This window comes from Aquila chrysaetos, chromosome Z, assembly GCF_900496995.4.
Source record: "Aquila chrysaetos chrysaetos chromosome Z, bAquChr1.4, whole genome shotgun sequence".
Classification (NCBI taxonomy): Eukaryota; Metazoa; Chordata; class Aves; order Accipitriformes; family Accipitridae; genus Aquila; species Aquila chrysaetos.
In genome coordinates this window covers 76,522,581-76,539,802 of record NC_044030.1, presented here as the reverse complement: position 1 = coordinate 76,539,802, position 17,222 = coordinate 76,522,581, and the positions used below count along the sequence as shown (strand labels likewise).

Sequence of the window (17,222 nt, the reverse complement as noted above, 5' to 3'; positions counted from 1 at the left end):
CAAGTGCATCAATCTGGGATTTGTAGCATTTCTTTTCCTCTTCCTTGCAGTGCGGAGTCCAGAAGGTGACTTGACTTTGTACTGCAAGGGGGCTGACACCATTCTTTATGAACTGCTTCATTCATCCTGTGACTCTCTGAAGGAGGAGACCACAGAACACCTGAATGTAAGTGCTTCCTTCTGCACAGCTCTGCACAACATCTCTGCATTTGATGGTTTCCTTTTCTCCGGGTATAGAAATGTACTTTGTGTTAAGACAAAAAAACATATTTCAGAAACAGCACCTAAGCACCAATTTTTTTAATTGTGGAATGGAGAGGGAAATTAATTTATAAAGCCTTAGGTCTCAAATCAGTTGCTTAAGCATGGGCACCGGGTACCATCTGAACTGATCCAGGACATCTGGGCATGGATGGCAAATACAATGCAGGACATTCAGCAGACATGTGTTTCTCTGGAGTAGGACTGGAAGCCAGGCAGGATAGGTGAAACACCTGAAATGGCACAACACATCTGTGTTTTGGCAACTAAATTCTATCCAAGTCTGCTGTTACTCTACAATGCATACACCCAATGCATTCAAGCATGCCTTGGATTGGAATAACTCAGGTGATCAGTAAAGGGCCACAGAGCCGCTTACCTTCTTGAATACAATGAAGATCTGCAGTGATTGCGATCTAAGAGGTCTCAGTCAGCAGGGACCTCTTCTAGATCATATAGTGGCATATGGACTGGGCAGCAAGGAAAATGCATCACTCAAACTTGTGGACTTTTATATTGTTGATGGTGTGCACTGGGAGGTGCTTACTCACATAAGGGGATGTTTTGGCTAATATTTACTCCCCCTTGTGATGCCAGGTCCTGCTGGTATGGTACAGAGGACAAGATAACAGCAAGTTTTGCCAGAGGGGTTGTGCAATAGCAAAAACATCTCTGCTCACTGCTGGGGGGAGCTAGAGAAAGTTGCTGGCAAAGGAGAAGGCAGAGCAGAGCTGTGGATGTGGCCTGCTCCTGATGCACCTTTACTTCAAGCCTGAGGGAACACTTCAGTTTTTACAAACACGTCTCTGTTATTCCACCAAACACTGATATTCATACTGTCAATCATACATCTACAGAAAGCACAGTTACAAGGACTGGCTGAGATGTCATGACTGACTATGCTCATGCTGTGCATTTCAGCCAGCATTTGTACCCTCAAAATATTGAGCCCAGGTCCAAAATTCAAGGCTGTGTTCCGTGTTTATTTAGGACTCACTATTCTGAATTTTTTTTTGAGAAGTATGAGCCTAGGAAACATCTGCCTGGTTAATGTAAAGATTTAGAGCCAGAAAATAGGAAAGCCCTTTTGAATTTGTTCTTTGTAATGACCGTGGATGGCAATGATAAAGTGGTCTGAAACTAGTTTTTAAAAAGTACCCCAATATCTGTGGTCTAAAGTGTGATTTTTTTCACCTTTCCTCTGCAGACTTTAGGCAAAAAGCTTTTACAGATACCTGTTTGCTTTCCAAGGGTCCTTTGTAAGCCCAGGTGAGCAGACCATTCTTCTTTGACCTATTCTGCCTCACCACTGTCTTGCAGGAGTTTGCTGGTGAAGGTCTGAGGACACTCGTGGTGGCCTATAAAAACTTGGATGAAGACTACTTTCAGGACTGGATCAGGCGTCACCATGAAGCAAGCACTGCCTTGGAAGGACGGGAAGATAGATTGTCGGAGTTATATGAAGAAATTGAAAAAGACCTAATGGTTGGTGTTTCAGGGAATCTGGGCCAAGCTCCGGGGGAGGCAGCGAGGATGGTGGTTTGTCAATAAACAGCTCAGCATGAGTTCAGTAAACATTGCTCTGCAAACAGCTCAGTGGGTTGTGTGACAGGAGTGGTTACGAATATGGCAGTCCTGGGTTTTCACTGGCACCTCCGTCAGGAGCCCGTAACTGCGGTGTCAGCCACCAGTGCAGGGGAATGGTTTTATTTTAACTCACGTGGGTGTCAGAGTAGCTTTCTCGTGATGAAGTGACATACCAGAGCCTGAGGGAGATGACATGGACACAAATATTTCATAGCTATCCTTTGTATGTGCAAATGGCTGATCTATTTATTTTCCTGTCTTTGAAATGGCAGGCAGTGAATAATCCCCAGTGCCCCTCCATTTCAGAGTGTTGTCTTTGTTCTTGCAGCCCTGGGCAGGATGGGGAGATGATGTCCATGTACATGTTTCTGTCAATTTGAAATAGGGCTAAACTGTGATCTTCAAGTCATTCTTCTCTCCCTAAGTGTTGTTACATCTTTCTGAATGCCCGGGAGGGGGGTCTGCCTGTGTTTTAGAGCCATGAATAATGAATGAAAAGGATGTGTGGGATCTGAGGGTAAGCAATTCAGCTTTTGCACTGGCAGCAGTGCTTTCCTGAAATCTCAGAAATCCTGGGTGCTGCATGGTTGCTCCTTCCATTAGCTGTACGCTCAGGATGCCAGCAGGGCCTGGGAAGAAGCAAGTGTGAGCCAAGGAGATGCTGACCTCTGGAAGTTGCATAGTCCATGGGGCAGAGCCTACTGCCCTTCTGGGTCTCAACAGAGTAGTGGAAAATGCTGATCCTCCAGTCCAGAGAATACAAATGTGCAAATGCTCTGTGGGCTGTGTTCAAAGCAGGAAAGACATGGAGCTTTAGGAGGTTAAGGGAAGAGGTGTTTTGCAAGAAAGGGTTATGAAGCTCATGGCCTGAGTAGAGAAAAGGGCATGGGCTCACATCAGGAAGAAGTGTGGCTCAGAAGAAAACACTGTTTACACCAGACCCTTCTCTGGAGGAGTGACTTTACTTCTCAAAGGTGCTGTGGGAAGGACAGAGGGTGGGTGGGTGTAGGAAAGCCTGGCTTGTGACTGGGAATGAGTGTGACAGCCAGAATCATCAAGGAAGTAGATGGGTCCTGTGGACGTGTAGAGGACTGCCAAGTCTGGTTGATGGGCAAGAGCAGAAGTCCCTGTGTGTGGCAGACTCCTGCTAGGGGCCCTCGGGGGGGATGAGGTTATAAGGACACAAGGGGATGGAACACGGTTAGATTAAGAGAGTAGTAGTAAAAATACTAGCTATCACTGATTGACCTAAAAACTAAGGAAGATCCACAGTCAGGAAGGCATCACGACTGTCCCTCCAGCTGCTCTTACACCAGGTCACGGGCAGACAGGCAAAGGCCTGTCAACAATACTGTTGTGCCTTCCTGCACCTCCAGAAGGACAATAGCTGTGGGGAATGCAAACCCTTGTTCTCTCTTCCTGGGCACATTTGACATCAGTGTCCATCTTAAGGCTTCCAGCTCAGACTCAGGCTGCCAAGGATGAGCAGGTGCTCCCAGGAGGTGGCTTTGTATGCTACAAGCATTCAAGCTCTCGCTAGCTGGACCAGGGACTACTGCCGTAAAAAGTGGATTGTGCACTCCTGAGGACCCTACAGAGAAGTTCCGTTAGAGCTGTTGTCTACATTGATAACACTCAAAGCTGATGAATGATGAACATCCCAGGAAGCCAAAAAGGATCTTGGGCTTAAAGCCAACCTCTGAATTTAGTCTCCCAACAGCAGGAGGTAGGTGGTAGCAGATGCTGTCTAAACCTGAGCTAGCAGTGAAACCTTCATCTCCCTTTGACGACAGGTTAAAGCCACCAAGTATCTCCAAAATGCAGAAAAAGCAGTAACTTTAAAATAATGAAGGTTTGTGTCCTGAGCCATCTGTGGTTGTTTAGTTGTGTGACAGTGTGGAGGAGGGGTGGGGACAGGTCTGTTAGGGGCTGGAGAAGGTGTTTAGCAGCCATAGGACAGCTGCTGTACAATATAGCTGGGAGCAAGCTCCACATGAGAGGATGCATATTGAGGTTTGGGGACACGGAGCCACAGCTGTCTTTGTCCCTCAGTTAAAGCTCTATCTGCTGTGAAGGGAACACGTGGACGAACACAGACCTGTAGGTCTGAAAACATGTTGGCAAGTAATTTCATGCATGTTCGTGATCCATCTGAGCCTGGGGAATGAGAGACTAGAACATTTGCTGGATCAGGGCTCTACTCTGTACAGTAGATTTGCTGAGGAATATTGAAAATCAGTACAACCTTAATCCTGGATTTAATTTGTTTTTGCTTGAGTAATTACCTGGAGGTCTAATGCTTTATCCTTTGCTAGCAATGGGAAGACTTACCAGTTCCCTGCCATTTTCTGTTAAGCTGCTAGGTGCTACAGCGATTGAGGACAAGTTACAAGATGGAGTCCCACAGACAATTGAGACTCTTGCCAAAGCCAACATTAAGATATGGGTTCTCACTGGAGACAAGCAAGGTAAAGGGGCTGCAGGGTTGGATGTTTCTGTTCTCTCCCACCCGTGGGATGGTTCTGCTAAGACCCATGTTCTCATTCTTTCTCCTTTGAAAACTGCACAGAAGACAAACTTACAGGGCTTTGCTTCATTGCCAGCGAGGCAAAACTCCAGTTATCTGGAGTTAGACCACATAACTGTAGCTAGTGCCCGTTCTTAATTCCTGTCCTGAGGCTGGAGGCAGTGTGAGGGCAGCATCCTTTGTGTTGGAGAGGTGAAAATGAGCATCCCATAGTCCCTGTCATATGCTGTGAAAAGGTGTAACTTTAGTCTGGTCGACTGTCCTGGTGAAGAAGGTGGAAAAAATCTTGTCCTGCTTTCCAGGAACTTTAACACTAAAGTGGTTATTGGGTCTGTTTCAGTTTGGCCCTGGCATTAATGATCCAGAATAGAAATGGAGGAAACACAGGCTTTTGGAGAAAGCGTTAAGTTGGAAAGAATGGTAAATAGTCTCCAATGAATTCTTTTGGAGAAATAATAACTTCACTGAAACAATGGTGTTTCAGGGAGGCCAAAAGTGTTTGCAAATAATTTCATCCAAGAAATGAGCAGAGAATTTTTGAGAAAAATGAAACATTTCATTTTGTCATGTTCCAAATGTAATAGTTTTCCTTATGAAATACCAAAGTACTTTTTTTTTAGAATTTTCTGAAGAAAATGTCTTGATATTCTTGTTCAGCACTATGGTTCGGGGCTTTTCTGGGAGTAGGGGGAGGGAAAGTTAAAAATCCTGAAAAAATTTTTTTGAATCTATATGACATGTTTTTTGTTGCTCCAAGTATGTTGGCCAAAGGGTGTTTTAAGTTTTTTCATTTTGATAGAGTTATTTTTTTCTGTGGCCTTGTAAAGCGCAGTTAGGGGAGGGAGATTTGCTGCTACATCCATTAATGTGACTCTCCTGGCTCTCTTAAACTGTTGACTCTGAAAGGCTCAGAGCTCTTTTGAGTGAGAAAGAGAGCTTTTGTCATGCGTGTAAAAAGGCCACAGAGATGGTGGGTGAGTTTGGGGCTGCTAAGATGGGTCATCTTCCTGATTTATCTTTCCCAGAGACGGCAATGAATATTGGTTACTCCTGCAACTTGCTGAATGATGACATGGAAGATGTTTTCATTATTGAAGGCAGCACACCCGATGACGTACTTAATGAACTGAGGTAATGGCTGAAATATACAGCTTCATTGTTGTGCACTGAGACTGTTTGTATTTTGTATTATTCTGCCCTTTTTGCCTGTGGGCTTTGCTTGGTGCAGTTCATTCAGGTACCTTAGATAAGGGCTAGCTGGCTCCCTGCAAGATCCAGCAGCTAAACACAATGTAGAAATCTCCTCTGAGGATAAACTCCGAAGCTTCTTGATCCAAGAGGTCAAATCTGTATGAGTGTATAAGAAAGCAGAGTCAGGCAGGCAGCATCAGCTGACATTTGACAAGTGATCTGGAGCAACAAAGCCTTTGGCTCCAGGCTGGAGCTATGCTGTTGCTGTACTGCTATTGCCCTTCATCCACGTTGCAGTCATTTGTCTGGATACAGTCCTTCTCTACCATTATCTGGAAATCTACCTTCCTCCCTAGCCTTGTCAGTAGACACAAATTCTTGGGTATAGGTGGGTGTCGTGGTTTAACCCCACCCAGCAACTAAGCACCACGCAGCCGCTCACTCACTCCCCCCCCACCCAGTGGGATGGGGGAGAAAATCGGGAAAAGAAGCAAATCCACGGGTTGAGATAAGAACAGTTTAATAGAACAGAAAAGAAGAAACGAATAATGATAATGATAACACTAATAAAATGACAACAGCAATAATGAAAGGACTGGAATGTACAAATGATACACAGTGTAATTGCTCACCACCCACCGACCGGCACCCAGCTAGTCCCCGAGCGGCGATTCCCCGCCCCCCCGCTTCCCAGTTCCTATACTGGATGGGACGTCACATGGTATGGAATACCCTGTTGGCCACTTTGGGTCAGCTGCCCTGGCTGTGTCCTGTGCCAACTTCTTGTGCCCCTCCAGCTTTCTCGCTGGCTGGGCATGAGAAGCTGAAAAATCCTTGACATTAGTCTAAACACTACTAGCAGCAACTGAAAACATCAGTGTTACCAACATTCTTCACATACTGAACTCAAAACATAGCACCGTACCAGCTACTAGGAAGACAGTTAACTCTATTCCAGCTGAAACTAGGACAGTGGGAAATGTGAAAGATTTTTCAATCCTTTTCTCTTGAAATAGGCAGTTGCCAGACAATATGCACAGAAGATTGGGATGCCCTTTGGGATACTGTCCTTCATGACACTCAGATGATTTGTTTGACTTTAAATAAGCACAAGTTTAGCACACACTTGTTAGAGTTTCAGAAGCATGTGGACCATCTGCACAAACAGCAGCAGCTAAACTATGCATGTTGTTGTAGGGATACAGGGAAAATTGAACTAAACTATCAAAGGGAAGCATCAATTTTTTATTTTCATAGAGTTGATTTAATGAAACATATGTATCTTTACAAACTTTTCATTATTATTCTGGATTTTTTTTTTAGGAATGCAAGGAAAAAGATGAAGCCAGACTCCTTTCTGGACAGTGATGAAATCAACATTCAGTTTGAAAAATCTTCAAAAAAACCAAAACTTATACCTGATGAGCAAGCAAATGGGGTGTATGGTCTGGTTATCACTGGCCACAGCCTGGTAAGGAAGGTTCAGATTCATGTGAGGGCTGTTAGTCATTTTAGTCATGTTGATGTGATAGAGACATACTAAAAGTCTGAAAATGATTTAAAAATTTAGCTCTAGAGCAATGGATTCTTTCCTAATTGAAGATTAGGTTCAGTGGTTATCTGAAACATGAAAGGTGATGGGCAAGGTTTCAGAAAACTGGAACAGGGAAGAGTTGGACGGATATTAGGTGAACAAGAGGGGTAGAGTAGCAGCATAAATTTTCATTTCCAGAAAGATACTAGGAAAATAATCAGGCAGTTTATAGATGCAGCAAGGAGACAAGAAAACATCAGACCTGGGTTTCAGGTATGCCAGGAACATATTCTACTAAATGTATCTGATAATGGATACATTTAACAGACAGGATATATATCTTATAACTTAACTAATAAATTGCTTGATGCTCTCTCCCATGATGTTCTTCCAAGCAAACTGAAGTAATATGGTCTAGATGAAATTGTTGAGTAACATATGCAAGACTGCTTGGAAATTATGGCTCTTAAGGGCTCACTGTTGATCTAAAACAACAGTTAAGTGGCATCTGCAGGGGGCTATCCCACATCTATTTGATATTCAGTGTTTGCATTAACTGCTTAAAAAGAGAGCAGGTAACACCAGGCTGGGAGAAACTGCAGGCATGATGGAGTTCAAGATTAGATTTGAAAACAATTTTAACTAATTGGAGAAATACTTTGGAAAAATGGAGAATGCAATTCAGTAAGAACAAATGCCTTGTTCTCCACTTTTACATAATCAACGGCACACATATGAAATCAGAGAAATGTATGTAAGAGCATCATCTGTAAGCCTTGTGAAGAAAGCCTCCTCTCTCATTCGGCATCAGTAAAGTCTTAGCTGAAATAATTCCACTTATTTGGGCCATTTTGTTTGAGAAAATGTAGAAGACCAACTAGAAAGAGTACAAAGAAAACTGTAAGAGTAGTCATGCATGATGTGGAAAGCACATGGGAAAACAGAGTCAGGATTTCTGAGCCTGGAGAATACCTATCAGTCTTGGTAATACTTTTCAAATAACAACAGGTAAAAAAACTAATGGAATTAAACTGAGATAAGAGAGTTTGGGGTGAAATATCTTCCTGGTGAGAACAGTGAAGCACTGGAATAGATTTTCCATCCTTGGAAATTTTTTAGAACAGGTTAGAGAGAAACACAATTTAGATAGATACATTTCAACCTGTCTGGGAGGAAGGCTTAATCTAGATCAGGTTTATTTGTCTATTGTATTTTGCTTTCCCAGACTGCAGGGGAAGCAGATAGGTAGACATAGAAAGAGCCAGGAGGCACTGCCTTTCAGAGACAAGATACTTCTGTACCCTGTGGTTGCTACCTCTCTTGATGGTAGTCCAGCAAATTTAAATCACAGGTCTATACCAGCCCAACAAATTACTATCAAAAAAAATCTCGTCTTGCTCCATTTTTGGCTTGTGTGCCATGTATACAGACCCTGGACTAGAAGGGACACTTTCAGGCAGTGTCTACATTTTCAAGTGCCATCTCTCCCTCTTTTACACTTGCTCCCTCTTTAACTCCAGGGCCTCGATCCCCTTTAGATCCCCACTGCAAAACAGACGAGCTCTATCAAGTTCCGTGCATCTGCATGGGCAAATCCTCTGACATTGCAGCCAGCCGCAAGCCCCTGCCTGTTCCTACTCCATCCCTTCATTCTGCAGCACAGACCCCAAGTGCTGTGCTATGAAAGCACCACTGGCAGCGGTGACAAAGCTTTCTTTTTATTCCTGGAAAACCACAGACTCACCCACACCCTGGCAAGGAGATATGTCCCACACAAAGAAATTCAAATCTGTGCTGTGTGGGAGCAGCCAGCCCACAGAGCCTGCAGCAGAGTGGACACAGCCAGTCTCGCCAAGACCATGGCTTTCTCCTGGGTGTGGACCACAAGGACAGTGTGGACAAAACTATATGTTATTTATTTATTTCTGTGAATGTAGAGCTTAAACAATGGTAATAGTGCTAATACTGTCCCACCCAAACACAGCATCTCTTCAGTGCTGCATCCATGTGTGCAGATGGGTGGGATGGCAGCACTGGGGCTATGCACACATCTGGTCTTGCTTAAACAAAGTGAGTGAACAGAAGTGCATCACCACCTGTAATGGCATCATCATACTAGTTGATTTGTGTGCAGTACCATTAATATACTATGTGATAACATTTTGCTAGGGCTGTGCAGCGAGGGTGTTGTGGCAAAAGCCATCTCTAACTGCACTGACAGGCCAGTATGAAAGCCAAACCATGAAAAGGTCTCTTGTTGAGCAAGCCTGCCTGCCACTGACAGGAGGGAAGCAGGGGTGCTGATGACTCACAGCACTCTGTTTCAAGAAGAAAGGCTATCTGGGCTAAGGATTGTCTGCCTTATGCAGTGGGCTGGCTGTAATGGCTCTGAGAAGGAGACAGCCCTGTAGATTCCTTCCATGCATGTCTACTGAGAAGAGACACCAAAGAACAGAGCCAAAAAGCATGATTGGAAAGAAATATGAAAAGCTAACATTGCTCCCTCCTCCTCACACAGAGCTGGAGGGGTGACCAGACATCCAATTATCTCTGTTTCCTCAACAGAAATAACACAGCTGACTGATTTAAAAGGTCAGCACTCAGAGCAAAGTTGTCTTCTCCCTGTCTTTGTGTTTTACTTTGTCATGCCCACCTGAGCTCAGCTTTTTCCAATTTTTTTTTAATTAAGTACTCCCAAATTGAAATTGTTTCTATTTATACCACAGATCTCCCAGAGCTTAAAAAATAAACCAAGAGGGATGAGCAGAGACTCTCTTGCATGGAGATATGCAAGGCTGTCTCAGGCCCAGCAGCAGCTTCATTAATTTAGCGCTCCTGTTGTTTGACATTTCTGCTGCACTGCCAGGTTACACCAGCCAGAGCAGCTGTTGTGCAAATCCAGCTGTGGTGCATGCAAGGTGCCAGCTCGTAGGTGTACGCTGCGTGGCATGATGGTGTGCGGTATAGATGCTCCCTGTGACTCAATGGGCGGATTCACTTGGGGTATCTCAAACCTTCCTTCTGCCGAATGGAAGAGCTGGCTCAGTTCTCATTTCCTTCCCGCCGCGTCCTCTCTGTCAGGCCACGAGCTGCTGCTGGTCTGACCTGAACACCTCCTTTGCTCCTTCTTTTCAGGCTTACGCGCTGGAAGGGAATCTGGAGCTGGAGCTGGTGAGAACCGCCTGCATGTGCAAAGTGGTGATCTGCTGCCGGGTGACTCCGCTGCAGAAGGCCCAGGTGGTGGAGCTGGTGAAGAAGTACAAGAAGGCTGTGACGCTGGCGATCGGAGACGGCGCCAACGACGTCAGCATGATCAAGAGTGAGTGATGGCTGGCAGCCCGCATGCTCTAGCAAACTGACTCGCTGATGTATTTGCTATCCGAGGTGGCCTAGCAGCAGGAACACGTATCTGAGTGCCTTCTGTACCACCCGCTTTGTGGCACCCAGTGGCTGCCTCCCAAGTTTTGGCAGGTTTCTACAGAGCACTGTCACTACAGACTACTCGTGCCTCCTGCCTTCCAGGACACACAGGGAGGCCCTTTGCTGTGCTCCCAACACCAGGATCGCACGAAGCTAAGGCTGCACTTACTTACTGTTTCAGCCTTAGAATAGACAACAGCCCTCCGGGGCTGTGACATGTCCCCCTGTGTGTCAGCGTGGTCACCATCACAAGGGCAATACAAAGAACAAACAAGTTTGTTTCAGAGAGGGCCTGTCTGCAATGCGGAAAGAAAATCTTCATGCCTGTAAATAGTCTGTATAATGTTACATGATTTTTTTTAACGTTTCCATGTGGTAGGGCCATTTGTCAATTACCTCTGTAGAGTTATAAATCACGGGCTTTTAGGCCCCTTTGTCCTTGAGCATCATTTGTTGCTGCATTACCTCAGTGAATTTATGAAAAAAATCCCCTAACTAGGTATAATTAAATTAAGATTATTCAGAAGGGCCTATTGGTAATCTTCCTTGTGTTAATTTGCAAGAATTTATTAACTGGAGCCTTTCAATTAAGACAGAAAAGGCTAACTGGGAGCTTCAAGGGAGATAAGTCAGGCAGTCAGTAAAGAAAAGTTGAAGTGTACATGATAATTAGAAACTAACCCACTCCCCCCATGAGAGGGTTGGGACTGTGGGATTTTATCAATTCACTGTTCCGTGGAAACCTCTGAATCTAACAAACCTCCAGCCATCAAGATTGTTCTCATTAGTTAAAGCTGCATAATTAGCTGTCACATTAAACTTATGTCCATGTTTAATAAACCCAAGTTACTATTAAAAAAAGACGTGACTCTTCTATGTAATTATTTGATTGAACTAATAAAGCTCAGGAAACGTAAAAAGGCTACAGTCTGCCTTGTAGCACTGTGTCTGAGAAATCTGTAAGGGGTTTGAAGATTTTGCTTGTCTGGAGTGATGTTTTAAGGCTGCTGGAAGGACATGCATGCATGTAAATGTAAGTCCCATGTCAATATAAATTAAAGTGATTTTTTTTCATAACAGCAGCTGTTATGAACAACAGCATTTATACTGTTGGAAAACGTTCAGAAAGAAAACATGAATTGTCACTGGGGGTAATTTTACTCAAACAATAAAAGGCCAGTTACTGGAAATGTATCACCACAGCCAAAATCATAATGCTGCTGAAACAATTAGTGCCCAAAAGTTTTTTGTTTTCTTCTTTTAAATAACTTTACATATGACTTTTTATGAAGGCCAGGAGGGAATTAACACAGTGTCCCCATGCGGGGAGCTCATTTAAAAAATGGGGTAATCAAAACTCTCAGTGTAATGACATGATCAATAACCTTCTTGTTGCAGCTGCCCACATCGGGGTTGGTATCAGCGGCCAGGAGGGGATGCAGGCAGTCTTGTCCAGTGACTTCTCCTTTGCACAGTTCCGTTACCTGCAGCGCCTGCTCTTGGTCCATGGCCGGTGGTCCTACATCCGCATGTGCAAGTTCCTCAAATACTTCTTCTATAAGAATTTTGCCTTCACGTTAGTGCATTTCTGGTATGGCTTCTTCTCTGGCTTCTCAGCACAGGTAGGTCCAGCTTCTGTTTTCTCATGGTCATGTCTAGCATTTTCAAACAAAGTATCTGGAAACATTTTAAAAGGAAATAAACTAAGCCACTCCCCCCACTTCACTGAATGGCACACCGGTCTGTCTTCTTCAGCGGTATGAGTATAAAGCAGATATTGTTGCCTTCATTGTGCTGCTGGTAGAGGACAGATGCCTGAGGACATTTAGGTGCATTATGAAGCACACAGATCCCTCGTGGGATTTTCAAAAGTGTTTGAAGTGACTACAGCCATCAAATGAGGATACAGGTTACACAGAGGTCTGAACAGTTTGGTGCAGATCTAAGACCTGTGCTTGCCCTGTTAGCATATTGGAAGCAAACAGTTTAACCCCAGTTGTGCTTCAGCAGCTTGGGAGAGGAGCATATCACCTGCAGCAAAAAATCGGAGGGGGCTGAAGGTGCAGGGGTGCAGGCAGGGCGGTCGCCATCCGCCCCTGCCCGCTGGCTGCCTGGTGTGGGGTGGGGGGGGTGATGGTGGGGGGGTGGATCCTGCTCCGGCTGCGGTCAGTAGTGGATGCTGAGCAAACAGGGCTAGCGTAATGTCATCCTTCCCCCATGTATTCCCACAGCTTATGGTGATGAGCTGTTTAGGGCTGCTGAGCTTGAGTCACCTTATACGTTTGGTCTCAGTAGTATCTCAAACCAAGATGTTCCAGCATTTAACTGTGTATGCTTTCAAAGAGGTGGAAAAGGCAGCCTTTTGCTAACTTCCTGCTCTGTTGTTTGTTCTTTTTTCAGACTGTCTATGATGAGTGGTTCATTACGCTTTACAATTTGGTATATACCTCCCTCCCAGTGCTTGGAATGAGCCTCTTCGATCAGGTATTGTTTCTATCACCACTTGGATTTTTTTATAGGGGTTTTATCTCCAGGCACTTTGAGCTGGTTCCATGAAGGAAAAGCAGCTGACTTTTTGGCTAGCTATTGTGGTAGCCCCTGAAACAGTTTCCTGCCAGTGAGACCTGAGAGCACAAAAAAGGACGGACCAGGGAGGAGATGGGGTATTATCCTGATTTGGCTGGTGGTTTACAGTGTGTGATGAGACTTTTGGGCTAGGCTGTTGATTACAGTAAAAGCTGCCATTGCAACACTCCCCTGAAGTAGTCATATCTTACTAGCTGTGTTCCTGAAGCCTGAACTTTTTAACAACCACACAAAACAATGAATGAACTAGTTCTCTGAAACCAGGTGTTCCAGGTTCAGCCTTTCTAGTGGAAGTCTTTCTGCAGTAATTTCAGATACACATTTCTACCTCATTATTACTGTTTGGCAAGACACAGGAGCAATAAAGCTCTTCCTATATGCCTTTTACAAGTTAAATAAGTAGGAACTTGCTACACTGCAGTGGTTCACAGTGTTCAGCTCTGGATGCTTAGGGGACCCAAGTCAGCCAGCCTTGCCTGTTTGTGGACCCAGGGGAGGTATTTTCTATCCCTTAGCTTCCAGGCAACTCTCTGGAGGGCAGACCATGCAGTCTGCTTAAGTTGAAGTGTACCTTCCTTTTTTTTGCAGCACTTGTCAGTTTTCTCAGCACAAGAAAGGTGAAATTCAACATGGAAAATATGTTTAGGTGACCTTGGGATGTGGCATGCTAGTCAGCACAACTGACTGAATTGTGTGCTAAGCATTTTCTCATAGAAATACATGGCACAGGGACATGGCGACCCTAAGCAGTCTTGTGTGGTCAGTTGGGCAGGTGCCAGCAAATCTGACCATCCTATCTCTACTTTCAGGATGTGGATGATCGTTGGAGCATGCTATTTCCTCAGCTATATGTGCCTGGCCAGCAGAACCTGTATTTTAACAAAATAGTGTTTGTCAAGTGCATGATGCAAGGGATCTACAGTTCCCTCATTCTCTTCTTCATCCCCTATGGGGCCATGTATAATACAATGAGAAGTGATGGGAAGGCCATTGCTGACTACCAGTCCTTTGCACTGATGGCCCAGACCTGCTTACTGATTGTGGTGTCTGTACAGGTAAGGCATCCCAAGTAATATTTTTAGGAATTAGATGTTGTTTTATGAAGGCAGCATCTGGAGGGCCACTTGGGATCTTGATAGCATTGTATTTGCTGCTGCATCTTGCATTCTTGCAAAAAAAAGTCTCTTGACACCAGATTACTCTCCTCAGTTCAACAGAACAACAGATTTGTATGTTATGAAAGAGCAAGGTGACAGGAAAGCAGAGTCTTTGCCTTGGGAAGTTTGCAGTCATAACAGACAAAACAGTTAAGGCTGGGAATAGAGAAGGACTCATTCCAGTTTTATGGGACGGGTTTGAAGCACAGGACTGTCTGCCTGCTGTCAAGCAGTTATTTATAGGGCCTCCATTATGGGGCTGTCTCTGTAGCCTGGCCCCACGCATGATGCAGATGCTAGGCCTGCACTTGCTGGGAGACGTAGCTAAGGCTTGGTGGTACAAAATTCAGATGGTACTAGCAGGATGAGAGAAACTTCTTAAAAGAAAACCAATCAACCACACCTCCCTAGATAATTGTTTCTGCTGTCTGGGGTCTTGTAGGCTCCTTCTCCTAACTTCCAATGCTAGATCACAGCTTGGGGGTGGGGACATAAGCATGGCTTATTTGAACTTAGTATCCCGTCTCCAGTATTGGCCACTGGTGAATGCTTGAGAAGAGGGCAGCAACAGGGCAAACATACTAATGCTGCCTTGAATGGTGTCCCAGCATCCTATGATCTGTGGCTTGGTATTTCTTGAGACTTGAATGAATAACAGTCTCAGGGGCAGGTGTACAAAGCAGAAGACGAGCTGTGTTCAGCACAGATCTGCTAAATAATTAAGGCACTGACAATAGCTGTATTGCTCCATTCTTTCAGATTGGCTTGGACACCTCTTACTGGACAGTTGTGAACCAGTTCTTCATCTGGGGCAGCCTTTCTGTTTATTTTGCTATCACCTTCACCATGTACAGTGATGGCATGTACCTGATCTTCACAGCCTCTTTTCCCTTCATTGGTAAGCCCTGGGACAAATCTGGATTGCACTCAAAATGGGCATACTGCGGGGCTTAAATCTGTCAAGTATTTCTAGTACATGTTATTGCCTCTCTAGAGGCAGTAACAGTATATTGATTGCTTTTTCTACAAGAAGTGCCAGGGTATTTCTGAGGGCTGCTGGGAATGCTTATTTTGAATCTCATCCATCGAAGCGAACGTGTGCCACGTTCATAAGAACGCACATTCACATGCAGCCACAGGAATGGTCCTTTAAATAAACCTACTGAGCTGGCTGGAATGCTGCTCTTTTATATTCTGTTTCCAGGTGTCCAATTCTTACAGATATCTAGGAGTGTTTTGTTTGCAGAAGGATGCATGTTCTTTTGTAAATAGCTTAACATGTTGTTATAGGAAAGCACAGCAGTACAACATCCAGTTAAACATGAGAAAAATGTCATGTGATTATGATGAGCCCTCAGCCAGGTTAAATGGCAAATTCCCAGCAAAAAAAATTCCAGAGATGACCAGGTCTTTGGAGTTACTCTACATAACAGATTCCTGAGCATATGCAAAAAGTGAAGGATAACATAAAAAGGAGTCCATCTCCTGAGACTTTAACCAGGAGGAAGATAAAAGCTTAGCAAAGTAATTTAGATGTTTTTAATAGCTCTGTGCATCCATAGCCAATATTAATACAGCATTGTTATGCGACTCTACTTCTGAAATCCCAACGCTTTTTGTTTCAAGTCTCAGTTTGGTGTATTAATCAATGCCTTTATTTCTCGATGAATTGTTAAGCCAAGACTTGTTCTGCCCATCTTCACTTCAATACGAAGGTGCTTGGCCATTTTAGAAATATCTGAGATGCAGGTCAGTTGTTGCAACATGTTTTCCAAGCAGATGGTCACATACACTGTAAGATGACTTTTAGTATCAAAAATGGTGAGTGAGAGAAGAGTGTCTGTTCAATTTCCAAAGACAGGTGGTAACTCACTTGCCAGGGATATCTCTATCTGCTGCTCTGTTGGTACTACATAGGTCAAATTAGCCTACTGCTAATGCTGAGGGCCACTTAAAAAGGTCTCAGTCTGAAACCATTTTTAAGGAAAGTGTTTCTAGTCTGGACTCAGACAACTTGTTTACTTTAATTTCAGTGGAGTTGTATTACAGCAGAATTGGGCCAACTGAAAAGAAAACATTCAGCAACTTTACTGCCAACAGCAGCATCATTAAGCCCTGTAATGAGGGTTTTGCAGACTGTTTGTTCTATCTTACATTCCTTCAGTTTTGGAGGAGCCTGAAGTGAGCACTTTGGTTTAAAAGAAGGTGGCAGTGTTACGCCAGCACATGGCAGTTGTTCTGCCAATACACCCATCAGGCTATGTTGTCCGTGCAGACACCCAGAGCAACACATGCTCCTCTAGTAAAGGGCTGTGATCGTACTGTCTGCTGGGCAGAGTCAGTACTCCATATGCTTCAGGAAATGGTGCTGGTAAGAAAATTCCTCCTTTTGCACAAGAGTTCTGGCAAAAGATGAGAGGGCTGGACTGCTGCTGAAGAAGGTGTCCTGAACATTTATACCAATCCTTTGCAATGATTTGACTCTTTGTAAAGAGATGAGGCATTCGCTCTGACATCCTTGTCTCCCTGAGTTGTTGCTGCCGTTGTGTCTGGATGTTGCATTTTTCTTTACTCCTCCCAGACAGTGGTATTGGTATTGCTGTCCTCTCTACAGCAAGTTGATTTCACTGTTGGAGATGGTGTCTGCTTTGTGTTTTGTTCTGTTTGCCAAGTGCTTTGGAATCACAGAGAGTGAAATGTACAGGTGAATGATGGTGAGAGATGCTGCTGTTACGGTTTTAATCATGCTTTTGTTTTTCAGGTACAGCTCGAAACACTCTCAGCCAACCAAACGTGTGGCTAGCAATCTTCCTCAGCATCACCCTCTGTGTGCTGCCTGTAGTTGGCTTTCGATTCCTGAAGGCTCAGTTAAAGCCAACTCCCAATGATAAAGTAAGGAGATACCTTATTAAACCAGAAATACTGCTTACTACCACCTAAGCTTACTGTGGAGCCATAT

The 17,222-nt window shown here is 44.3% G+C and overlaps 1 protein-coding gene across 6 annotated transcripts in view; it reads left to right on the top strand.

Annotated features, from left to right (window-relative positions):
- The window catches only part of LOC115337248 (phospholipid-transporting ATPase ID-like), an 88,140-nt gene that overhangs the window by 66,417 nt on the left and 4,501 nt on the right, over nucleotides 1-17,222 (top strand). For 5 of the 6 annotated variants that reach the window (XM_030005378.2, XM_030005379.2, XM_030005376.2 and 2 more), the window contains 11 exons: nucleotides 51-166; nucleotides 1,582-1,746; nucleotides 4,205-4,316; nucleotides 5,401-5,506; nucleotides 6,890-7,037; nucleotides 10,236-10,419; nucleotides 11,919-12,142; nucleotides 12,921-13,004; nucleotides 13,916-14,161; nucleotides 15,023-15,161; nucleotides 17,025-17,155. In XM_030005378.2, the coding sequence (XP_029861238.1) occupies nucleotides 51-166; nucleotides 1,582-1,746; nucleotides 4,205-4,316; nucleotides 5,401-5,506; nucleotides 6,890-7,037; nucleotides 10,236-10,419; nucleotides 11,919-12,142; nucleotides 12,921-13,004; nucleotides 13,916-14,161; nucleotides 15,023-15,161; nucleotides 17,025-17,155 (1,655 nt within the window). The other variant, XM_041120973.1, reaches the window with a different exon arrangement.